Source organism: Triturus cristatus, chromosome 11 (genome assembly GCF_964204655.1).
Source record: "Triturus cristatus chromosome 11, aTriCri1.1, whole genome shotgun sequence".
NCBI classification, from domain to species: Eukaryota; Metazoa; Chordata; class Amphibia; order Caudata; family Salamandridae; genus Triturus; species Triturus cristatus.
Window position 1 is genome coordinate 182,417,689 of NC_140594.1, and position 26,852 is coordinate 182,444,540.

Below are 26,852 nucleotides of genomic sequence, written 5' to 3' on the forward strand. Positions count from 1 at the left end.
GTCTGTATAGAGTAAGGTCAGGTATGACCAGAAGCGTGGTCCAAAATTCAATCTGCGGAGGAGTGCGAATAGGTATACCCAACTAAGGGAATCAAATGCCCTATCCATGTCTGCAAGGAGTAGTGCAGCCCGTTCCCCTAGCCCCTGAACAGTTGCCATGGCAATATGTGCGTGCCGAATATTGTAGCGGGTCACCCACCGGGGCATAAACCCGGCCTGATCGGGATGAAGCAATGATGTAGTATTTTTGCAATTCGATAATTGAGAGATGCTGGATGACAACCCTTTTTCTTCAGCTTTGACGACTTTTGAGTAGTTTAACTCTGGAATGTTGTCATGAGTCTGGTTTGAGGTTTTTTTTTTTCTGTTTAATGGTTCTCTTCATCCTGCACACAAGTATTGAGTCGTGTCCCCACCAAGTCAATTGCTAAAACATCTCCCTTGGGTAATGTATCTGTGAAGGTTGATGGACAGTCTGGTGCTGGACAGGTCTTCCTACTTATCTGTGAATGAGCTCAAAGCTTTATGGGTTCTCTTTTCCGAGGAGTGAGAGAAGACTAGTGTGTGGTTATAGGTACAAAAACGTACATTGTTGGTATATTCTGTCTCTTGCTCCATAACATAGTGAAAAACACATTACATTCTTCAAATCTCAGAGCTCCCAGTACTACCACAGAAGCGGAGTCGATGATTCATGCCCGGTGATGTACTGTTCTGTTATGCAGCTCTTTTTTTCATGCACTTCCCCACCACCGTCCTTAAAGAAATAAACCTAAAGCAGAGGGTGCCCAACATTGGCACAAAAAACCTCTGTTATGTGCTTATGCCTTCAACTCCTTTTTCTGTGCAGTGACGTTCAGAGAGACCGTTTTACTTTTGAAAGAACTGTGCAATAAATTAACACAAGAAAGAAAACCTCCAGGACAGAACAGCACTGGTATAGATGCAATGAATAACCTATGCATGAGAAAATAATTTAAAGTTTGTGTTTTCAAGATGTTGACCTTTCTCTTGCCATAAATAGTTTTTAGTGGACGCTATTTTCATGTGGAAGAAGAACCATGCTTCAAATACTGCTGGCTGCATCCCTCACGCAGCTATCGATAAAGTCTGTTGTCTATTTTCAAATGTAGTAATGTGTATCTGAAAATCTGTTAATTGATCATAGCAGGGAGTCCACTAAACGCCTGTTGCAAAAGACTACGTTAGACTTGGATTAATGGAGGTTGCTGCATCGTACAATTATGTGGAAAAGTGATTTTCATAAGAACAAATGTAATTCCAAGAATTTGCTACATACGAAGAGCTTACCAATTCAATTTTCAGAGTCGTAGACACAATGTACATAGGGCAGGTCACAAACCACTTTTTCGTTTTGGACCTACTTTACATTTTGTGATGGGACTGGTGTACTTATCTTTCGCATCGCGAACCACATTTGCTAGACATCGCAGAACCTAATGCTTCATTAATATGAGGCAACATGCACTTCTGGGGAATGCAAGGATGGAGACTTGTGAGAGACGGCACCTCATTCTCGCCATTCTCTGTATAATGCAATTTTTTGTGTTTTTAATGTTGGCAGTCAGGAAATTACATTAGGAGGATAATAACTTTGTCTGCTGGCCCACTGTATGCTCCCCTGAAACTGCTCACCACTGTTTACAAAGTGGAATTTCCACTTTGCAACTCAGTTACCAGAAAATCTGGAGTATTGGTAAGTGATTTACAGCAGCAGTTGGGGTTTCAAATGTGTTCAAGATTGCAAAGGCTTGGTATTTCTTTTTTTAAATTCAGATTCAGTCGCAAAAGGCATTTTGAAGAGTCGACTTGCAAAATGCATTGATGTCTGCTTTTACAGTCACAATGCATGTGAGTTTCAACAAGCAGATTTCGTGACAACAAAAGTACTTGTTAATTTGAGTCTAAGTTCTGTAGAATTAGTGAGCCACTGCCTCAAATGCACACGTGCAGGATCAATGCTAGACACTAAAGCAGTGTCCACGTACAAAACACTCCCCACTGCTGAGCAAAATAGAACGACTGCTTAATCATCGTCAAATATTGAAAATATGTCCATCTCTTTATGAAGAAACTCCTCTCTTGGGTAATTGTAACATTAGATTATCTAGAAATATTAACCCCCGACTTCAACGTAAGCACGCATTTGCTCTGAAAGTATGCCATTTTTTATATTTAGGCGTTAGAAAGTTTGAAGAAGTGGTTTGGTTTAAAGAAGCATACATGATCAGAACTTGATGAAAATAGTAGCCCCAATGTGCAGTAAGTAAAACACAAGTGCTTATTTAGCTATTCAGCAGGTTACAGATAAATATGAACGAACATTGCTTATGGAAAAATCAGTAGTATGACCACTACCTGAGAGTCATGTGGCTAAGTGGTTAGAAGAAGGTTTTCACATTAGCTTGAATTACTGGTTTAATATTGCTAGAAATATTCATAAGTGTGCTACAGATCCCAAGGCCAATTGGAATCGATGGAAAAACCCTTTGAACACGAAAAAAAGAAAAGGAACAATGTGGCATTGCTAGACTCGTGTTCGCTGGAATTGCAAGCAAGAGGAAGTTACTTAAAATATATTTCAGTTATGTTTTAAAGTCTGTGGCATCAGGAGAGCACCAAATGGAAATTATTTGGGCTAATCACGTGATTCTGGCTAAAATGTTTAGCTTTATCAGGGTGTACAAGTTTGCTTGAGGCAGATGGAAAACGTGGTTCATGAGAGCAGTGACATGCAAAAGAGGGGTTATTTTAGACACTGGAAGTCAGAAGTTTTTGCCAGATGTACAACATGTTCCAAACTCTAACCCCAATAGATTGTCAGTACACATGTCAAACCTGTCTGACTGCAACAAAGAGCAACTGAGCATCTAAGATAAGACATACCATGCTACAGGGAAACAACCCTTACAACGCAGTCATTACATCGCACTACATTTACAACACGTTACTGCAACGCATTCATTACATTGCATGACACTACAATGCATGTCACTACAACGCAGGCATTACAACGCATAGTACCCCTACACTATCCAACACTGGCCCTACTGTTGCACCCCCTGGTGTTAGAATAGTAATTTTTACCCCTACACTGACCCTACTGTTGCACCCCCTGGAGTTAGAATGGTTATTTTTTACCCCTACACTATCCAACACTGACCCTACTGTTGCACCCCCTGGAGTTAGAATAGTAATTTTTACCCCTACACTATTGAACACAAACCTTACATGCAATGTAATGGTATGCGATGTAATGGAATGCTTTGTAAATGTATGCGTTTATAAAGGATGTTGCGATGTAAAAACTGCGTTGTAAAGGCATGCGTTGTAACGTCATACATTCCATGCTGCATTGATAGGTATAAAATGTTTTTGTTACATTAGAATTACAAATTTGAACTGTTCTTAGAGATATCCAGATTAAGAGAAATCTGAAGATAAATATTTCTTATACCAAGTGAAATTTGGAAGAATTTGATTATATATTTCATAGACACCTGGCACCACGAGGTTCCCAAAGGCCAATGTGCAAGAATTCAGGATAACTCTAGATAATGTGAATTATTTCAGTTATATTCATTATGTGTATGTATTTTATGTGGATATACTGAAAATCTGCTTCTGAGACCTACATAAGGCACTCTTAATGGCACTGGATTATTATCTTTATGGAACCTAGTTTATTTTGAGCACTCCCTTCAAGCGATCTCCTTCTTGGTTTGCATGGGTCACCCATGCTTTTTACTTGCATATTCATTCCTCTAATGTCTCTGTGGACACCAATGTGTTACTCAAGAGGGCTTATTACTCACTCACTCGCCAGACACCAAGCCTCTATTATTACTTTGAAACTATGTTAACTTAATAAAAAAAAAAAAGCAGGATAAAAGGAGAAAATTATGAATTCTTTACTCAAACACCTAAACTTTTAACAAAAAAAGGCAAACTAACATTAATTGTCAGGCTAATGTAAACTCATTGATGTATAGTACACAGATACTTGTATGAATTACGCACATACAGGGAACTCTGTCACTACATCATTTTGAATTTCGATTCATTAACTCAATTGAACAATTAAGCTATCTCATAGAAATGTTGTCTGTTTTATTCTTTTCATGCTGCTTTGTGATGTGCTCAGCAGTAAAATGTTCTGATTCAAACTAAAGCGGTCAGTGTTGCTGGTGAAATAACTTATAAGAATTTATTTTATTGGGAGAAATCCTAAAAATACCAATGCAGGTTACGGAAGCAATGCTTTGAAGGCTCTGTTTTATTTCCAATAGATATTTGGGCCCGTGATGTCGATCTTAAAGTTCAAGTCCCTTGAGGAAGTTGTTAATAGGGCAAATAAAAGCATATATGGCCTTGCGGCGGCTGTCTTTACAAAGGATCTCGATAAGGCCAACTACGTCGCGCACGGAGTGAGAGCTGGAACTGTATGGTAAGGATTAATATGAGTCCGAGAACTGTACTTGCAATATTATATTATGAAAATAATATAGCGTTTATGACCTCATATTAGAAAAGCTGACTTGAAGTGTTGATCAGACAAGTGATCATCCCCCAAAATGCTGTAACCTTGAAGCAACTTTTGAAAAATGTCTAGAGCTTTCTGCATGTATAAATAATACTAAACATAATATCCTGTGTGTGTCTAGGTCTGTTTGTAGGTGGCAAGTCAACTTATTACAAGTATTTTTTTTCTATTGGTTGACTCTGCTCTTATAAGCGATGCAGTTGATATGATATGTCCAAACGCTCAATGAAAAGGTTCGTACAGAACAGTTGTAAGACTTTGAATTGTATATGCATAAAGAAGTGACTGTGACCATGCCCATGCCCCTGCCCCTCCCCCTCCCACCAGCATTCTGTAGACCGCTTACTTCCCATGTTGGCCTTCTGTATGTTAGCTGCTGCCCCCTTCTCCCTACCCTCTGTTCTTTGTGTGCTTGCCCCTGCACCCTCCTCCCTGCCCTCTGTTGTCCAAGTCTGTGCCCTGCTCCCTCCCTCCTGCTCTGCATGGGCTTTTGTGCTGCCTCTCCCCTCGTGCTATCCTCTGTGCTAATCTTGGTGCCCTTTTCTACTTCCTCCCTATCCTCTGCTGTCAGATTCCATCCATCTCCCTACCTTCTGCCCTGAGTGGTCTGATGTGCTGTCACTGCTCCTCCAGCTTTTCCACTGTGGATAGCTTGTTTTCCCGGTCCCCTTCACCTCTGAGAACTAATAGGAAATGAGTCCCAATTGTGCTGTCTACAGCACAAACCATAAATGAAAGAATGAAACCTCTTTTGTTCATTCTTGAAGAAATGTTTTAGCTTTGATTAAATCAAGATGGCTTCAGGTGTACCTCACCAATGTCATAAATAAGAATGTTGGTGCCCTAGTTGTTCATTAGAACACTGTAGAGAGGTTGTAGTAGAACACTGGGGAATCAACTGACATACTGCTGTTTTAAGTACATATTTTACTCAGTATGTCGGACTTTTTCCTTACATGACTGAGGAAAATAGTGTGAAGTCACAGAAAGTATGCTCCCATATTAGCTTCTCGAGCACCTTTCGTAAAATCTTAAGAAATCATGATAGAGAACAGTTTTCTTTCAAACATAGTTCATAAAATCACAGCAGAGGATCAGCATTTTACATTTTACACAGGGTAAAATCTCCTCTGAACACACTACAATGCCTAAAATTAATATGGTGCCACCAACAAGTGATGTATATTATGCATAAAATCTGTTATCACCCTTTTGTATGTGCTCCATTTTGTGATCCTCAAAACATTATTTAACTACAATGCATTTCAATGGGGACCATGTCCCTGAGTCCAGTAATGGCTGCCATACTATGTTGTGCCCAGCCAATCAAGGGGGGACCGCCTCACTCACAGTGTGCTCACCCTGCCCCTTATATAAGTTTTCTAACTCAAGGACCATGTCAGAACATAGTGTTCAGGTTGTGATCAGTCAATCCGGATTGGCTAATCTCCTTTAAAGTGGCCGATCGTAGTGATAGCTGGACTGTTGAGGTCCAGATATGTTCTATTTTTTTAAGCTTAATTTCTCAAACGGCTAAACTGATTACACAAAATAACAAAGCACACTTTCTGAGTAAACCTCTACTTTTCTGACACATTTAAACTATTTCTGTTCAGCCATTTTTTTCTGTATTGCTTCTTAAAGTTCCTATGAGAATTAGCGTAGTGTAAACCTGTTTTGGAACCCCCATTTTTCCTAGCCCCTGTTTGATGGAACTTTCCAAGAAGATGTTGAGGTGGATGAACTTTTATTTGCAGGTTTAGTGAAGATGTATCAGATGGCACCAAGGTTATTAGCAAAACTAAAAAAAGCTCATCAGATGAGAACTCTGACTTAACTATAACTACATAGTGGTGACCGGGTAGTAGTAAAGGGTTTTAAAAGTACAGGGATGGCTAGGAGTCAAGGGTACTAAGGGTTTGTTTTGGTTTAAGGGAGGTTATGAGCAAAGTGTGGGATGGATGTTTTTTAGGTTTAAGGGATGTCTAAGAGTAAAGGGTGGTAGGGGGTTTTCTGTTTTAGGGGTGGGTAGGGTAAGGAATAAGGGATTTTGAGGTTTAAGGGATGGGTAGGAGTAAAGGGTTGTAAGGCAATCTAGGGTTCAGGAATAGATGAGTTAAAGAGGGTAGAAATTAGTTTTAAAGGGATGTCTAGAGGTAGTTTTATGTGCATGTTTGAGTTGTAAAGTAGAACATGGTCAAACCACACGTTGTAAATGTACACTGCTTTGTAAAAGTTGTATTTTAACATATTACTTGGTATTGGTGTGTGTGGTACGTCTGATATTCGTTCCTTGGCCTGGCTTCCCCAGCTAAGCAAATACACCAGTTGTACAGGTAATTTCAAGATTATGGCACAATCACCCTGGCATTGACAACCTTCTTATATGATCCAAATACCCCTGCAACTGTTTTGCTCTTTTGGGGGCAAGGGTGGAGCCATGGGCGCCATCTGCACCAACAGCAGCAGCTTCTTCTGTTTTCTGCTGGTTGTACTTTTCCTGCAGCCTCAAAACCATCACGAGTGCCAACGCCACCAGTGTTCAATTGGGAGGGGGTGGGGTCCTACCATTTCGCTACCGACTGGGAGGCAATCACAGGGGACTGCTAGGTCACATAGCTAGATTGCAAGTAAAGTGACCCCACACGTGGAAATTAAACTGTGCCAACCAGAGTCCTTCTGCTTGTTGCCTGAAGTAGCAGACCTAATTAAACTTAATTTATTAGGATCATTGTAACAAGTCTGTTCAGTAGATGGAAGATATAAACTCTTCTTTCACACCTTGCTAATGTTGTACACTTCAGACTGCATCTTGCCTTGCAGTGACTACTGTAAAATGTCATGTCCTCCTTCATGTGTTTCTCAGACCAGCTATTTGTTGTTTGTTTGTCACCATTAGCGATTTCTGAAATATTGACTATTCTTCTTTCTTCCCACTCTATATATAGTTCCCCAGTTCAATTTGAATCTTATGTTGGTCCTTTGTAGCTGTTTTGTCTTTCTTACTAAAAGTGGTATCTGCCTTTCACATGGGCCAGTCCATCATTCTTTCATCTTTCCTTCCTACTTCTCGTCTCATGAAAGAGGAGGAACTGCTCCACAGATTGGACTCCAGGCTTGTAGTGTCTGCTCAAAAGAAAGCAAGAGTGGCCCCACAACCCAAGAGACAGGGTACCAAATACAGTTCATGTAATCAAAAGCAACTTCTCTTGGAAGACTTTATATTCTTGATCTGTTAGAACCGGCCTTGTGGCATGGCCATCCCTGTCCCCTAGCCCCATCCCCTGACCCGTACACCTCATTCAGCCCCTCAGTACCCGGCCTAGCCGGTCCTGCCCGCCAGGGCCCACACACACCCGACCCGGATTTCCCTGTCCGTGCCCTCCATCTTCCCAGCACCACAGGGCCCGCGTGCCCACTTCATGCACCTACGATGGCCGCCCGGCCCCAGAACAACCCAGGCCTAGAGGCGCCGCCCCGGCTGGGGAACATCGCGCTCCCATGGAGTGAGAGAGGGAGGAGCAGTTTCCATCGCACCTCTGACCTCCCCTCGGGAGATTGGTTTCGATCGGCCCTCCGGCCTCCCTGAGGGCTGGCTCCACGCCTGCTGGGTGTCTGGGACTCCTCTCGACCCGGCCCTGAAAGGATCAAAGAACAACGGCAGGAAACTCCAACGAGCGGCCCCCAGGCGCTAAGACCCCTGCCTACACGGACCCCGGACATCAAAGAGGGGGGGACCTATAACAAGGGGTGCTCTGGGACTATCCGGCAGATTCGACTCTGGAACGACGAGAGCCCTGCTGACGTGGTCGCGGCTCCCTTGCAACCTTGGAACACCTGAGCCCTGCTGAGTGACTCGCGGCTCCCCTGAAGATCGTAAGACCTCCGAACTTGTGCTTGAGCCCTGCTGATTGACTCGCGGCTCCCCTGAAGATCGTAAGACCTCCGAATTTGTGCTGAGCCCTGCTGAGTGACTCGCGGCTCCCCTGAAGATCGTAAGACCTCCGAACTGGTGCTGAGCCCTGCTGAGTGACTCGCGGCTCCCCTGAAGATCGTAAGACCTCCGAACTCGTGCTTGAGCCCCGCTGAGTGACTCGCGGCTCCGAACGACTCCCTCGGTCCGGCTGGACCGCAGCGTATCCCCCCCGGCTCGAGGATTGTGAGCTGTGCGTTGGGTACGCCCCTGCATTTGATCCGGATCCCCAAAAGACTGTCCCGCTACCCCCTTTCCCCTACCGAGACTCTGAGCCCGTGCTCTATTTGTACATATCCATCTTGGTGATCATAAAGATCCAACGTAGCTGAGTAGATAAAAGATCTGTTCCCAAGAACCTACTGTGTGGTGTCCCTTTGTCGCGTGGTGCTGTGTGTACGATCCTAGATACGAGACTCTTCCTCTGAGGAGTCTCCCGCCAGTGCCTGGCTACATTACCCCGAGGGTAGGTCTCTGGGTGGTCAGGTGACCTCCCTGTCGCCCCTGGGATCGCCTTCTAACATTGGTGGCAAGCGACGGGATTCGGGCCCATCATCTAGAGATCGTACCGTAAGCGGCTGACGCACTACCGGCAAAGACGGCAGAAGAAAACGCCATGAGTCTCACAGAAACCAACGCGAGTGCCGTGTTCCAGGCGGAACAACTGGAAGAGGACACGCACAAAGAACTAAAGCAATTCTGCAAAGAAGTAAAAATCGCTACCACTGGTCTCAACACCAAAGAAGATATGCAGAAGGCACTGAAAGCTTGGGTGGAATCCGGAGCCCCCCGCCCAGAAGGAGCGGTGGAGCTCCATGACGAAGCTGGACTCTCCCCAAGAGAAAGCAGCAGCAACCAGCTACGAAGCTTCGTACCAGACGGGGGTCTATCCCCGGAAGAACTCGCAGACAGAGAGAAGTCGTAATCACGAACTCGAACTGGCCAAACTGAAAATTGAGGGCGAGTTGAAATTAGCTGAGCAGAAGCTAGCAGTGGAACAGATGCGAGTACAAGGCGAACTGGAAGAGGAGAAACTCCAACGAGAGCACGAAGGACGAAGGCTTCAACTGGAGCACGAACGCAGCTTGAAAGAAATCGAGCTCCAGGCAAGGAGCGAAGAGGCTCGACCCTCGGAGAACCGGGGGGCGCCACCACCGGCGGAGCAGAAGGTCCACATCCCCAAAGATGTGGTCAAGGAATATTACAAAAACAATGACATCCAACAATGGTTCAAGGCCTACGAGGTCGCCATGACCTCCCACCGAGTCCCGCAGAAAGATTGGGGGGCCGGGTTGTGGGGCTGATTTTTGAGCGAGGGGAGAGACACCCTGCTCGACCTACCATCCTCCATGCAGACCTCCTATAGCCACATGAAGGAGGCCCTCCTCACAAGGTACGGCCCCAGCCCGGAGATGTACTGCCAGCGGTTCCGGGACTGCAAGAAGATCCCCGGCACCACATGGGTGGAGTATGTGAACTTTTTTAGCCGAGCATTCGACGGGTGGATTAAGGGCAGCAAAGTCACCACCCTGGACGAACTAACCGACCTTATGCTATGGGAACACCTGGCGGCGAACTGCTTTGTGGAGCTACGCCAGCATCTGCTCGACAGCAAGCTCACGGATCCGAGGAAGCTGGCTGTCGAGGCGGATCGCTGGACCAACACCCGGGTCTCCCGGGGCCCTGTAGGAGAATACCCCCGAACCAGTCAGGGACCACCCCGCCAGAGAGAGGGGGGGGAACCAGGGTGGGCAGAGGGAATCCCATTCCAGTCCTCCGAAAAGCCAACCTCCGCACTTCCCGGCACCCCCACCAGCTGTATCCGGTCCACCCGTGAGACGGGGGCACCGGGTGACCATCACTTGTTTCCGTTGCCAGAAGCCCAGGCATTACGCCAATGACCCCGAATGCCCCATGGCCCTGCGCGTCCCCTCTACAGCCCCACCAGCCAGACAGATAGCCAATGTAGCCCCAGGGGAGGAGAGTGAGGAGACCGTAGAATGGGAACCCGCCGCCATGGCCTTGGTATCATTAGGAGAAAGAGAAATGGTCCCTGGGAGCCTCCTGCCCTCCAACACGAAGAAATATGGACAGCTAGTGACGATCAATGGCCAACAGGTAGAGGCCCTTCGTGACACCGGGGTGAGCATCACTGGTGTCCTCAGCCACTTAGTCCACGAAGACCAGATCCTCCCCAATATATTTTGCCCTGTAATTGCAGCTGACAACACGGAGAGTCTGTCAGGTAGCCCTGGTGCCTTTTGAATGGGGCGGAGTGGTTGGTAAATTGAAAGTAGCCGTAAGAATCTCTCAGCCGGTCGACTGTCTCCTGGGGAACGACCTGGAAAGTTCCCCCTGGCAGCAAGTCGAGCGCAAAGCCCACCTAGGGATGATGGGTCTCCCCGAGTGGGTGTGTGCCACCACCAGATCCATGGCGGCCCGACTGCCCCCCCTTGGGGAAGTCGAGGACGCACCTGCCAACGAGGACAGGATTGTCCCACCCGAGGTCCCCCACATCTCACCACGTGGAGAATCTGTCGCCAACGACGAACCCCTACCGTCCGACCCCGCACAGATCGCAGAGTTGAGCGTTCTGCCCGAGTTGGCCCAGTGGTGCCACGAGGGCCCCCCCAACCCCGAGATGTGTTCCGATACGTTCTGACCCTCCGAAACCAGACTAGGAAGATTCGAGAGATGGCCGAGGCCAACCTGGAGGCGAGCCAGGAAGAAATGAAACGCTGGTACGACCAGAATGCCACTCTGGTCGAGTTCCAGCAGGTATGGGTCATGGCCCCCGTGAAACCTTAACCTTGCGTCCACCAGGATAAATGGACCGGGCCCTTCAAAGTCGTTGAGCGGATGAGCCAGGTCACGTACTTGGTGGACGTCCAGTCCCCTCTGGACCCCCTTCGGGTCCTTCACGTGAACTGCCTCAAGCCCCACTTCGTGCGGATGGAGCTAAGTCTGCTGCTGGCTTCCGATGACTGGGCCGAGGAGGAGTCAGATCCCCTCCCTGACCTCCTGTGTACCGAGGAGAAGGATGGCTCCGTGGAAGGAGTGAACCTCTCTCCATCCCTCACTTCCCAGCAACGCGAAGACTGCCACCAGCTCTTAGGGCAGTTCCCCGACTTATTTTCTCTCGTCCCCAAAGTCACCGACTGGTGTGTCCATGACGTGGACACCGGAGACAGCCCGCCGGTAAAACAACGAGCCTACCGAGTACCTGATCGAGTCCGGTCCTGCATCCAGGCCGAGGTCTCGAAGATGTTGACCTTGGGGGTGATCGAACCCTCTGACAGCCCCTGGGCCAGCCCCGTGGTACTGGTCCCGAAAGCAGCGGCCCCCGCTGTCGCCCCAGAACTCCGATTCTGTGTGGACTACCGGGGACTCAATGAAGTCACCCGAGCCGACGCTCACCCCATTTCCCGAGCAGACGAGCTCATTGACCGTCTCGTGTCTGCTCATTTCCTCAGCACATTCGATCTAACCTGCGGGTACTGGCAAATTGCGCTCACAGAAGGAGCCAAGAAGCGGTCCGCCTTCTCCACCCCGGATGGGCACTATCGCTTTCGCGTGATGCCCTTCGGGATGAAAAATGCCCCGGCCACCTTCCAGCGACTGGTAAATAGAGTCCTGGCCGGGCTAGAAACGTTCAGCGCCGCATATCTCGACGAGATCGCGGTTTTCAGTTCCTAATGGAGTGAGCACCTCCAGCACCTCCGGTGGGTGCTAACGGCCCTGCGCCAGGCAGGCCTCACAGTAAAAGCCAGCAAGTGTCAGATTGGGCAAGGTTCGGTGGTCTACCTAGGGCACCAGGTCGGAAGCGGGCAGGTCGCCCCTCTGCAGCCTAAGATCAACGCCATCCTAGCCTGGGAACCACCCACTACCCAAACGGAGGTCCGAGCCTTTCTGGGCCTCACCGGCTACTACCGGAGATTCATCCGGGGGTACGGCAGCCTTGTCGGTCCCCTCACGGAACTCACGGCCAAGAAACAGCCCAAGAAGGTGCAGTGGACCTCTGCCTGCCAGGAGGCGTTCGATGCCCTGAAAGCGGCCATGTGTACTGCCCCCGTGCTCCAGGCCCCCGACTACTCCAAGGAGTTTGTGGTACAAACGGATGCCTCCGAGCATGGCGTTGGGGCAGTCCTGTCACAGGTGAATGACCAAGGCCTAGACCAGCCCGTAGCCTTCCTCCGCCGAAGGCTGTTACCCAGAGAACAGAAATGGAGCACCATTGAGCGCGAGGCGTTCGCCGTAGTCTGGGCCCTCAAGAAATTACGACCCTATCTATTCGGCACCCATTTCAAAGTCCAAACCGACCATCGCCCCCTGCGATGGCTCATGCAGATGCGAGGGGAAAACCCCAAACTATTGCGGTGGTCAATCTCCCTCCAGGGGATGGATTTCACCGTGGAGCACCGCCCTGGTACTGACCACGCTGACGGCCTCTCCTGGTTCTTCCGCCTCAGTGAAGAGAACCCCCAAGAGGATGGGTAGTTCTCTCCGGCTTTCAGCTGGGGGGGGACGCGTGTTAGACCCGGTCTTGTGGCATGGCCATCCCTGACCCCTAGCCCCATCCCCTGACCCGTACACCTCATTCAGCCCCTCAGTACCCGGCCTAGCCGGTCCTGCCCGCCAGGCCCCACACACACCCGACCCGGATTTCCCTGTCCGTGCCCTCCATCTTCCCAGCACCACAGGGCCTTCGTGCCCACTTCATGCACCTACGATGGCCGCCCGGCCCCAGAACAACCCAGGCATAGAGGCGCTTCCCCGGCTGGGGAACATCGCGCTCCCATGGAGTGAGTGAGAGAGGGAGGAGCAGTTTCCATCGCACCTCTGACCTCCCCTCGGGAGATGGGTTTCGATCGGCCCTCCGGCCTCCCTGAGGGCTGGCTCCACGCCTGCTGGGTGTCTGGGACTCCTCCCGACCCGGCCCTGAAAGGATCAAAGAACGGCAGGAAACTCCAACGAGCGGCCCCCAGGCTCTAAGATCCCTGCCTACACGGACCCCGGACATCAAAGAGGGAGGGACCTATAACAAGGGGTGCTCTGGGACTATCAGGCAGATTCGACTCTGGAACGACGAGAGCCCTGCTGAGTGACTCGCGGCTCCCCTGAAGATCGTAAGACCTCCGAACTTGTGCTTGAGCCCTGCTGAGTGACTCGCGGCTCCCCTGAAGATCGTAAGACCTCCGAACTTGTGCTGAGCCCTGCTGAGTGACTCGCGGCTCCCCTGAAGATCGTAAGACCTCCAAACTGGTGCTGAGCCCTGCTGAGTGACTCGTGGCTCCCCTGAAGATCGTAAGACCTCCAAACTGGTGCTTGAGCCCCGCTGAGTGACTCGCGGCTCCGAACGACTCCCTCGGTCCGGCTGGACCGCAGCGTATCCCCCCGGCTCGAGGATTGTGAGCTGTGCGTTGGGTACGCCCCTGCATTTGATCCGGATCCCCAAAAGACTGTCCCGCTACCCCCTTTCCCCTACCGAGACTCTGAGCCCGTGCTCTATTTGTACATATCCATCTTGGTGATCATAAAGATCCAACGTAGCTGAGTAGATCAAAGATCTGTTCCCAAGAACCTACTGTGTGGTGTCCCTTTGTCGTGTGGTGCCGTGTGTACGATCCTAGATACGAGACTCTTCCTCTGAGGAGTCTCCCGCCAGTGCCCGGCTACATTACCCCGAGGGTAGGTCTCAGGGTGGTCAGGTGACCTCCCTGTCGCCCCTGGGATCGCCTTCTAACATGATCTCATCATGTACTCATTCATTATTACAAAGTGCAAATATCCACAACAAAATGTTAAAGCAGGACCCAAAAAGGCAATTAAAAATGAATTTAAGTAAATATTAATGCTTTTTTATTATAAATTACAATTCTAATCATATAAAACATAATTCATAACCACAAAGATACTCAAGATTTAAAATGATCCAATGGTCAGTGTATCGTTGTCTAAGAAACAATCCAACAGTTATAAAAACGAGAGACAGACAGAGTGACAAACGTATATCATCATGATTGTGTTAATTCGGTTGAATCAGTATTGTCCGAGTCTATACATTTTATTGTGTTTAGACTCTACAGTTCCTCGAATTTAGCAGAAGTAAAGTAACGTTGACACGTTTCGGTGCACAAATTATTGATAAGCCACCTTCTTCAGGACTAACAATTTTTTGTCCCTTTTGGAAATGGAATACACACACCTTATAGATGAAAGGATTGTTGTTGGTTAAAAAGATATCCGATATTTCTCAATTTACTCTGTATAACATTTTTTCCCATTGAGACCCTTACGTTTTTAGGCAATCCGCTTCAATTATGTTCAAGGCACTATTTAACGCCGCTGTAAAATGTATACAGATTCCACTCGGTTTTAAAATCCTCTGGTATTGGGATATCGTAATGGAGACTAATCAGCCCTCCAATAGTTTTCAAAAGGTTATTACTGTGTCGTGCACATCAATAATATGCTTCCGACCATTTCAGAAATAGGTTTGTTTTCCTTTTTGTTTGCCTTCCGTTTTAATCAGGATTGTGGGAAAGCCGCAATACAGTAACCAAATCAAGTTGTATTCCTTTAGTACATTAAACAAGGTGTCTGAGCCTATCTGGTCAAAGGACTTCTCTTTCTAAAGACTCTACCATGTAGTCACTAGGTGTAACTCAAAGTAGTACTCAACAAGAGTCAACTGTTAAAGATTATTTATTGTGTTTTTTCCGGGGATAAAGCTGGATTGGTCCTAATGGATCAATAGTCATACTAGTCTTAGAAGTCTTCTTGATCTATGTTAATCGAAGACAGAGGCATGTGGGATTTAATATTATTCGGATTTGCCGGGCTTAAGTTCTTCAGTTATCACTGGCTCCTCATGGTGCTGGGTGGTCAGCCCCACTTAGGAGCCTCTTCCCAGCTTTCTTTTAGTTATTGCGATAATAATTGTGGTACCAGGGGGCGGTCTATTATTATTTTCTGCCTCCATCTCATTTAGTGTGTTTTGGGGTTTTCTCAACTCTTCCACCTCCACTGTTCCATCCAGATCGTCCCTCAACTTAGGTGACAACGGTGGTCAATTGAGCTCTCACTTTATAATATAGCTTCTTAAGAAATTTAAAGATAGCCTGATATCTTTGTGTGGTTTAGCAGGTACTGGATAGCTCTCTACGAGAGAATCACACCAGCATTTTCCCACATGTGCCGACCCTTCATGGAATTTCTGTTGAAACAGTGTATTGTAGTATAATGTATGTATAGTGGTTCCTACCCCAATGTTGGTTGCTAAAGCGCTTGTTCGTGCACAAATAGCACAGTATATTGTGTGGTTGAAAGAATTGACTTTGCTTCAACCTTATTTGGGAAGTGTTTTAATTTCATGATGACCACTGAGGTGCAGTTATCGAGTTATTGAATGCAGTGCTTAGTGGTGTGATAGATGCGAGAGATTCACGTACATTTAAAAAATGTTATGCTGGCAGCTGTGATCAACTCTGCATATCCCATTATTGTGTTGGTATGTATCTTTTATGTTCTCTATTTTATTTCTTGTGGTGCCTGTCCCCGGAGTTTGTCGACTCTTGAATCTGCAAGAGGTGCCATGCATTGATAAGAGTGAGGGAGGGAATCAGACATCTGTCCGGGTAGACTGCGCTGCTGTCCTCCTTTATATGATTTCCTTTATGATGCAAGTTATCAAAATAAAGCTGATGATGATGATGATGATGATGATGAGTTCCCTTATGAGATGTCTTTTGAAGAGATTTGCCAATATGGGCTGTTATTGTCATTATTTCTGCCATTATAAGATGTCCGTGATCAGAGTATTTAACTTTTTGGGGCTTGCAGGGTGGACTAAGGGCCAGAATAGGAGTTTGGCGGACAGGGTTACTCCATCACAAATGTGACTGTTATCCTGTCGACCAAATTACAATTGTTTATATCCAGTGGAATTTGTAATATGACAGATGGGATATCCGTCACGTATGTGACGGATTATCCCATCCGCCAAACTCTTAATCGGGCCCTAAGTTGGAGTCCTCCTTTGAACAGAAATTTGTGGCAGATCTCGTTTGCCCCGGCTTGCCTGTCTGGTGGTTAATTTTGAGTTGTTATGTAAGAGTACAGTCTGTGTCTGTTAGTTAAGATGCCAGTAAGGTTCCACAGGTAGTTTCATAATTAGTATGCCTGTCACATTGACGTAGCAGGTAATGAATTGGTACATGTGGTATGATATGTTGATGTGGATTATATCAAATTGATACTGGTAGATTCATCCTAAAGACTTTAACTTTCCTCCATCTTGTGTTTAGAGATAGAAAGTAGAGTAGACTACAGGTGGGCTGAATGACACTCTGGAGAATCTTGCAAAGTTCTTATGTGACTGCAGAATTCCACAGAGTTCTGCCATTGGGCAGAAAATTTCATGTTGTGCTGAGATAAAGTGTCTGTTGCATGCCATGCTGAAAAATCGGCACCACGTGGTGTGCAAGAGCGTGTGACCATTCAAATTGATTTTGGTGCCGCTCGAGTAGAAAATCTACTCAAAGGAGCCCTTTGACCGTGACTACCCACATTGGAGAATCTCGCCATAGGCCCTCCTAATGACACTAAATCTCGTTTGGGAACACCGCCAAACTCATTTGCACTCACCAGCTCTCTTTCTGGAACCTTGTGGGAGAAACAATTCCACCATGCAGCGATTGGTTGAATTTATCCAGAAACCATGCAGAGTCGCCAAATTACATGACCAGGATTCAATTTGCCACCCAGGCCTAGAGTAGACCTAGTTTGTGATGTCTGTCAAGTCTGAGGTTTATAGTTAGATTTCCACGTCATTAGGCGGGTTGGGTTACAGGTCTCCAGATACAGAGTTGATGCATGAATATGTATTAAGTCTGGATGGAGGAATCTCAATTAACATTTATGTTCCACATTTTCCAGAGAGCGATTGGGGAGCAGTAGGAGTCATATTTTTGTTTGCAATTTTGGCCTGTAGTCCCAGTATCTCTTTCATAATCTCTGCAGAGATTCCATAAATTCTACTCGTCTATATTCACTTAATGACCGCTTTCATTGCATATCACTTGTTTGCCATAGTAGCTCTTGAGTGCCCCTCAAAATATTGATGCAGTTCACTATACATTCATGTTCTAAAGTCTACTTCCCGGAAGATCTCCACTCAATCTCTAAGTGGGTACATTGGGTCTAAAGCGGAACAGGGTAAACATCTGAAAGAAACACGTAATGATAGATTCCTTACCTTCGAATTACCCCCAGGCGTCAGACTGGATCCGGAAAGTTTTCGTCACCAGTACCCCTGCGTGTCGGTAGGTGTCGTTGTTCGGCTCCGCGTGCGTCGTTGGCACCAGGATGATGTCGCTGGAGCTACTTAGAAGCGCCCACGCAAGCTGACCTCAGTTCTTTCTTTTTCCGCGCCTGCGAGCGCTGATCCGGGAAGAGCAAGTACCCCCAGTCATTTTTTGACTAAGTTTTTTTCGAGGCCTTTTGTCTCAATTTCTTCGAGTCGATCGACTCCTGGTGTCGTAGGGATGCCTGGCTTCAAGAACTGTGGGTCTGTCACCGCATGATGTCTGTGACGGACTCACACTGCGTGTGTCTCTACTGCCTGGGGCGCGACCACGACTCCAAGTCGTGCCCCGACTGCCGGGCCATGGCGCCGAAAACTTTGCGGGCGCAGTCCCGAAAGTTGCTGGAAGTCCGGCAGTCGGCTCCATGCCGCTCAAGGTCCCGGTTCCGTGGGAGGCAGAGGGACCGGTCGCGGAGCCGTCGCTATCGTTCTTCTGGATCCAAGTCTTAGCACTCTGGTCAGGTAAGTCAAAGCATTAAAAAAAAAAGTTGAAAAAGCATCGGCGCTCCTCTATTTCCCCCTCGCCCGTCGCGGGTGCGGGTGGTGCCACCCACGCAGCTCTGGCGGAGCCTGTGACGTTGCTGCCGGCCTACCCACCCTTTCTGTGTCCGTCGGCGACTCCTGCTCAGGTGCATGAGTTTTTTTGCTGTCATGGCCTGACTCTTTGGGCCGTCTGGCCCCGCCGGTGTGCCTGTGGGCCCCGTGGGCCCGACTGGCGGTCCTGTCCTTCCATCGCCGGTGGCTCCAGCCCTGGCACAGCAGGACCTCCCGGAATCCAGGATCGGACCCCGGTCGCCGCCGGTTGACCTCGTAACATCTCCACCGCCGTCTACCCCACCGGCACCACCTCCGACGTAGCCTGCTCCTCGGGACGACGTCTTCCCCAGTTTTAGCCCTGTCCCGGACACGGTGCCGGATCGACACCGTGTGGCACCGATTCAAACGCCTATGGGGCATTTTTCCCCTATCTCCATCCTCCTTATTTTCAGCCTGTTTCACAGATGTCGGAGGAAGGGGAGGACTGGGAGGGGTCTGAGGACCATCTTACACACAAGTGTGATTATGATCCGGACTGGGCAGAGATTTGGGGGAGGCCAGTGGATTTTGACACCTCACCTGACCTTCGCATGCTGTCTCCTCCTACCGTGGCTACGGAGGAGGGAGCCAGTTACGCAGTGGTAGTACGTAGGGCAGCCGAGACCCTCCACCTCGAACTCCCTATGGTGGCTGTCAAGACTAACCTCCTGACAGATGTGCACCAGTCAGCGGCAACCTCTTCGAAGCCCTTGCTGCCCTTTAATGACACGCTTTCTGACATCCTTTTGGGCACTTGGTCCAGGCCCAACACAGGGGCTTCTGTGGACAGGAACGTGGCCCGCCGCCACCATCCACCCCCTCTTTCTCTCCCAACACCCCACTCCCGAGAGCTTGGTTGTCCAAGCCTGTGCTTCCCAGAGTGCGTTCCCTTCCGCACCTCCAGATAGGGAATCCAAGAAGCTGGAACAGCTTGGCAAGAAGCTGTTTTCATCTGCCAGCTTAGGGCTGAACACCACATGCCTCTTGGGCCATTATTCCCACTCACGGTTGCGCAGGTGCTGTCCAACTGTCCGGAGGAGGCACGGACAGTACTCTCTCAGGCTATAGCAGCTGGCAGAGACACAGCAGTGTTCACCATTCCATGATAGTGGCACTTCGGCGCCACGCCTGGCTGAGAACAACTGGCTTCTCAGGGGATGTCCAGAACACCTTGATGGACATGCCCTTTGATGGCATTCGCCTTTTTGGCAATAAGGCGGATAGTGCGTTGGAGCGGTTTAAGGACTCATGGGCTACGACCAAGTGCCTGGGCCTGTCGGCCACACACCCTCCTCTGCCTTCCGCTTTTCGCTCCTTTCGTGGCCACAGAAGGGGTGGCCCCAACACGTTTGTTCCAGAGCCACAGGCCTGCGCAGCAACATTCTTAGCGCGGCCGCAGACATGGGAACCGTCGAGGGGGTTCTGGGGGCCAGTGGATGGGTCAGTCCCCTTCCACCCCCGCAGCATCCACTGCAAAGCCTTCCTAGTCCGACCTTTCAGGCCCATCAAACACCAGTGGGCGGCAGGATTCGCCATCATCTCCCCCACTGGTGCAACATCACTTCGGACAAGTGGGTTCTGCAAATTGTCCAATGGGGCTACTCCCTCCCCTTCGAGACTTCCCCCTCCAGCCATGCCACCTCAATACCACCATGTCGGGGGACCATCTTGCGCTTCTTCAGCAGGAAGTCATGGTCCTCTTGGCCAAGGGGGCCATCGAGCACGTTCCTGGGCCAGAAGTAGGTCGTGGTTGTTGTTCCCACTACTTTCTGGTCCCCAACAAGGACAAGTGTCTGCGTCCTATCTTGGACCTTAAGAACATCAATCGCTTCCTCCGGAAGGAGAAGTTCAAGATGCTCACACTTGCTCAGGTCTTGTCTGCCCTAGACCCGCAAGATTGGATGGTAGCGTTGGACTTGCAGGACGCTTACTTTCATATTCCTGTCCTGCCGGCTCACCGGTGTTACCTGCGGTTCACGGTAGGCCACAAGGACTTTCAGTTCATCGTGCTCCCTTTTGGCCTTAACCAGCGCCCCTCGGGTGTTCACGAAAGTGATGGCGGTGGTTGCAGCTCATCTGCACAGATAAGGGGCCACAGTTTTCCCCTATCTCTAAGACTGGTTGTTAAAGGCGGGCTTGCCCCAGGCAGTCGACTCCCACCTCCAGACTACGGCCGACCTCCTGCATTTGCTGGGGATCTCCATCCACATGCTGAAGTCGCACGTGATTCTCTCTCAGAAGCTCCTTCATCGGAGCGGTTCTGGATTCGGCGCAATTTCGAGTTTATCCTCCCGAGCAGCAAGTCCGGGATATTCAGGCTATGATTCCGATCTTTCAGCCTTTATCCCGGGTTTCGGTCAGGATGACCCTCCGGTTACTGGGCCTGATGGCCTCCTGCATCCTGTTGGTGGATCATGCCAGATGGCATATGCAGGCTCTGCAGTGGGACCTTAAGTTCCAGTGGGCACAGCATCAGGGCAACCTGTCCGATGTCCAGATCTCGGAGGGCAATGCACAACAATTGCAGTGGTGCCTCACGAATCGCGATTGGGTCAATGGCAGATCCCTCTCCCTTCCCCAACCGGAACACACAGTGGTGACGTACGCGTCCCTTCTGGGATGGAGCGGCCACATGGGAGAGACCGAGATCAGAGGACTCTGGTCTCCGATGGAGTCCCGGCTCCATAGCAACCTTCTGGAGCTTCGGGCGATCCGACTGAAAGCATTCCTTCCTTCTGTCAAGGTCAGAGCAGTGCAGGTGTTCACTGACAACACCACGCCATGTGGTACTGCAACAAACAGGGCGGGGTGGGGGCTCTGCCTCTCTGGACATGGCTTGAACATCAGGGCATTTTCCTGGTGGTTTAACACCTGGCAGGTTCTCTGAACACCAGGGCGGACGAACTCAGCTGCCGGTGCATGATGGATCACGAATGGCTGCTGCACTCAGACGTGGCGCAAGGTCTCTTTCAGCAGTGGGGAGAGCCTTGGTTAGATCTATTTGCCACAGAAGAGAACGCGCATTTTCATCAGTTCTGCCCGTTGGAATTTCCAAGGCGGCACTCGCTAGGCGACTCTTTTCATCGCAAGTAGAGTTGCGGTCTACTCTATGCCTTTCCGCCTATACCACTTCTACCCAGAGTGCTGAAGAAGTTCAAGCGCGACCTGGCCAAAGTCATTCCTGTGGCTCCAGACTGGGCTCGAAGAGTATGGTATCCCGAGCTACTCAGCATGGCCATCGATCCCCCGGGAGGATCTTCTGTTCCACCCGAACCTGTCCAGCCTCCACCTCTTTGCGTGGAGATTGAACGGCGGCAGTTGATGTCTTTTGACCTGCCTCCCGAAGTTTGATGTAATCTTGGCAGCCAGGCGTCCCTCCACTAAGACGGTATACGCCTGCAGGTGGAATAAGTTTGTGGCATGGTGCACAGCAAAGGCTGTGGATCCCCTTTCTGCCCCTCTTTCAGAGGTCCTTCTATTCCTTCTTTCTTTGGCCTAGCAGGGCTCTGCTCTGAGCACTATCAAGGACTATCTCTCGGCCATTTCTGCCTTTTTACGGCTTCCAGATCAGCCTTCCCTTTTCAAGTCCCCTGTTGTAAATAGATTCTTAAAAGGCATTTCTCATATTTTCCCTCCTGTTCCTTTCATAATGACTCAGTGGGACTTGAATCTGACATATCTGATGTGTGCTCCCTTTGAGCCACTTCACAACTGTCCTCTTTGTCTTCTCACTTTAAAGACAGCTTTTCTGGTGGCCATCACCTCTGCCAGACGAGTTGGTGAGCTCCAGGCGCTTTCTTCTAAACCTCCTTTTCTCTCTGTCCATCCGGACAAAGTGGTTCTAAGGACTCGTCCATCTTTTCTGCTGAAGGCTGTCACTGCCTTTCACATCAGGCAGATCATCGCTTTGCCCACCTTCTTTCCACCTCCGCATCCCTCGATAGAGGAAGAGGCTCTACCGTCTGGACCCAAAACGTGCGCTCTCATTCTACCTAAACCGCACACAACAGTTCTGTGTGGATGACCAGCTCTTAGTTGGCTACGTGGGCACCAAGAAAGGTTGGGCCGTGCACAAGCGGACCATCTCTCGGTGGGTCATTCTGTGCATAAAGGCTCGTTATTCTTTGTCTAAAAAAGAGCCTCCGGTGGGGCTGCTCACCCATTCTACCAGGGCGACGGCAGCCACTACTGCTTTGGGACAGGGAGTTCCCTTGCATGACATCTGTCAGGCAGCTACGTGGGCCTCGCTGCACACTTTTACCAAGCACTACTGCCTGGACAGCCAAGTCCGGAGAGACTGCTTCTTTGGCCGTTCTGTTCTCCAGGACTTTCTGGTGTGATCTTGGTTCGCAGACCCACCACCGGGATTGGTATTGCTGGGGTATCTATTCTAAGGTAAGGTATCTATCACTGCATGTTTCTTTCAGATGCACAAGTTTGTTACCTTCGGTAACAATATATCTGTAAGAAACATTAGTAGTGATAGATTCCTTACCGTCCGACCCATCCTCCCCGTTCTGCGAACTGATTTCTAGGGTTAAGGTCATCCCTTTCAGGGCCCTAGTTTCATGACACCAGTGGTCCGTTTCTTGCATGGCTCTGCGTTCCTGGCGTGGAAAATCGTGTACGGTAATGACGTCCGCAGGCGCGTCTAAGTAGCACCAGCGACGCCAATGCCGCACGCGGAGCCGCATGACTACACCTACTGACGCGCAGGGGTACTGCAGACGAAAACTTGCCGGATCCAGTCTGACGCCTGGGGGTAATTCTAAGGTAAGGAATCTATCACTACTAATGTTTCTTACAGATATATGGTTACTGAAATTAAGTAACTTGTGCGTTACGCATATCGTGGTGTTCCAGATAATCCTGCCCAAGTGGCCTTGCTGTGTATTGGTTACATAATATCTCTCCACTCACAAGAGAGAATTGTATCCAAATGTAAGACGTGTTGGTTAGGGAAAAGATTGTGAAACTATGTTCACGTTGAAGACGTTCATGCCAGATGTAAAAAACATTCTGTTTCCTAATCATTTCCCCAATATGCAGCTTAGCATTGTGCTCTGGGCCTGTTCTTGGTGGGAGTGGGGGGGGGGGGGGGGGGGAGAATCAGAACAGAGTTGTGTGGGAGTTAACAATTGTCGATGACAAGACCGATTGTCCCCAACCAGGTTGACCTCACATTAGCTAGCTAGCGTCATAAAATATGATTATTCTACCCCAGTTGGGCGCACATGCATTTAACAGGCATACATCCTGGCCATCTGTGGTACCACATATTTGTTGCTTTAAATGGTGTATTATGTCAGACCTATAAGACTACTCTTGTTGTGGAATAATGAATATGAGAATGAGCACAATTGCTGTCATCGGTTTTTCACCAACATAGAGTGGGCTTCCATATGAGGTTACTCTCTTTTAGGAACTCTAACGCTGCCGCCCGACTTTGTGAAAACTACATGACACTGTGTATTTTTCTCCAGATCGTATTGGCCCCTAACATTCCAGGAGATAAACTTTCACTAATTTCGGGTGGAGGCTACTAAAAATTTCAGGGTGGAGCTAATCATTTCAGCAATAGGAGTGGAGATGAAGGGGTGTAAAATCAACAAAGCCTTGTTAACATGTATATATGGTCTTTTAAAGACCTGTGAAGTACTTGGGTGTGACTACGAAAAGCTCAAACTGTGTGTGTGTGCGCGCCCGGGAAGCTCTCTCAGCCCGGGCTGACACATACGATGGGGGGGGGGGGGGGGGGGGCTTGTTGAAGCCCTTTGAGCCCTATGGGTGTTGCGCGCCTGTTCAAATCCCACAATCTGGAATGTTCAAAACATACAAAAACGTTCTATTACTTTCGAGAGTTTTATCTAATATTTACACCCATTGCATAAATCAGTGTGTTACTTCCCTGAAAACATCCAATCATCTTCTAAAGAAAGATTCTATTTCCTAATATAATATTCCACTTTGCTTAAGTGTTTTGTCACTGTGGTTGCAGTCAATAATCCACCATACAGCCTATTTGGCCTATAATGTGAAATGTAAAAATGTCTGCTCGGTCTACTCACTTTGCAAATTTGTGTGTAATAATCTGGGGTAAGCTAGTCCTTGTGTGCTTTAAACCAATCAGTTTCTCCCTAGTGTGATCTGAAGAAAGACTCCAGTACTATTCTATCAAATCCTTCTATCCTGTTAATAATCCACACACACACCCACCTCCTTCAATAGAATTTATTAACCTATTCCTTAAGAATATGCCAAAAAGCGTACAATAGTGCTGATACTGGGTAGAAGTCTCTCACGTAATTACTGACCACGTCATACATACATTTATGGTGTGTTATTACCCATGAAGTATCGGTAAAATTAAAATAATCCAATCCTCTATCTCCATCATAAAATCAATGTAAACCAGATTATCCAGTCATTCTACGGATTGGTTTCTGTCAAACGAATAACGCCGTATGTTGCTTCGCCAACTGAGAATGCCTTAACTCGTTCATCCTACCCTCCTTATTGCTCCATATCGTGGTCGCTTCTCCTGCAATCAAAAAGCTCAGAATTTTGAATGAGCCAATTATGTTACAGATGTAGCACCAGGCATTTAATTTTATTTGTTCCCTACATTTTTCTCAATCACTCCTTCTATTCTAAAGTGTAGAAAGCTCACTTTCAAATCACTGAGCTCTCTACCACCGAGGAACCAATCAAAAGTTCTTTGAAGAGCGCAAACGATAAATCTAAAATACCAAGAAATACTATCTTCTTTTTTTTGGTTTTTGTTTTGGGAACCTATTTAATTGATGTCTATGTAAGGATTCGAACACGCCCAATGCGTTCCATAGTACAGATACGCAAATATATAATACAAATTAGATGGCTGTCCTGCTGATCCTCCCCCCCCCCCCCCCCCCCCCACCCATTAATAAAATGGGAAAAGAAATTCATTCCAACTGCATAACCCATGACTCATCTGTTCAGTTCGATGCAGTCTCTATTTGGCCGTGGGATCAGTGGCTGCTAGTACGGACTGGGTGGAAGGGCGACTGGGTACAAAAAATATATAACACTAACCATTGCATGGCTGCCAGCATGACAGCAGCGTTGTGATTGGTCTAAGCGGACTAATTCGGCGGTCAGACCGGGAGTGGGAGCCTGTGCATGTTCTCCACCCAGGCTGTGCAAAAACAGCCAGGTGGAGAACATGGTAAGTGCGCAGTTAAGTGCACATATTTCCTCCTCCCTACTCTGACAGCCCTGTTCCACCCCACACTAACCTGGCTCACACTGAAAAGTTAAATGATAACATTGCGTTATCATTTTACTTTTACCTTTTTCACTGCGGAAACGCAGTGAGGAGACTCAATTCTGCCTCAGCCGAGGAGCCGCTGCTACGTGGAATGTCTTAATTTCTTTATCTTATGATTACCTAGGTCTCCCAGGAGAAGTTTACCCTGTAATGGATTAAATTCTGGAAGGTACGGTAGTGCCCTTATGTGTGGGGTCAGTGCATTGCGGAGCTGGAGGAACTTGTGAAATTGGCTGCGATGTAATTTAAATCAGTCTGGAGTGTCTGATTTGACTGAAGGACCGTGCCTTGCATGACATCCCATAGAGTGGAGATCCCAATGAGATCCCATTTCTGGGATCCATTCATCGCGGCCACCTGTGGGAGCATGGCTCCGCACCATAGTGGCATCTGTTCTGTGAGTCTGCCCCACTATTTTATTTGTCTACAGGTTGACCGCCACAGGTTCAGGTCTACTTTTGTCACTGGGCGAAGAGTAGTACTTGACCCCCATCTCCCGTCCGATACAAGTAGGCTTGCAGCCGGAGTGTTTGTGGCCCGGAGCTAAAGCATATACCATTGATTTTGAGATATTTAGGTAGAGGCCCGATATTTACCTGTATATGTGCATTATTTGCAAAAGCTAGGGTCCTGTCGCTTCTGGCGCTGTAATGAAGAATAGAACTTGATTGGCTTGTAATTAGCTCCTGTCTAACTGCCTGTCACTCCACTCGAAGCCCTGCAGATCCATCCTTACCCAAAAAGCCAGAGGCTCCATGGCCATAGCAAGCAGCAGGGTGGATGGGGGACATATCTGCTGTGTAGGGAAAATATCCTACAGAGCCCCTGCTACCCGCACCAACGCCGTCAAGTCTGTATATAACAATCGGATATGAAAGGAACCGCGGGCTGAATTTGAGAGACAGAAGGAAGAGAATCAAATTTGTCCATCTCACGTGATCATGAGAAGGAGTATCGCTGTCTCCTTCAGCCCATCAACCAGCGCATTATACACCCTTCGTATATTGTGGTGGGTCGCCCTAAGGGGCATGAACCCGGATTGGTCAGGGTGGACCAAATCCAGAAT

At 48.4% G+C, this 26,852-nt stretch overlaps 1 protein-coding gene across 1 annotated transcript in view; it reads left to right on the forward strand.

Annotated features, from left to right (window-relative positions):
- The window catches only part of ALDH2 (aldehyde dehydrogenase 2 family member), a 125,048-nt gene that overhangs the window by 88,330 nt on the left and 9,866 nt on the right, over positions 1-26,852 (forward strand). Inside the window, exon 11 of the mRNA XM_085634478.1 lies at positions 4,311-4,468. Coding sequence (XP_085490604.1) covers positions 4,311-4,468 — 158 coding nt within the window. The remainder of the gene's footprint in view (positions 1-4,310; positions 4,469-26,852) is intronic.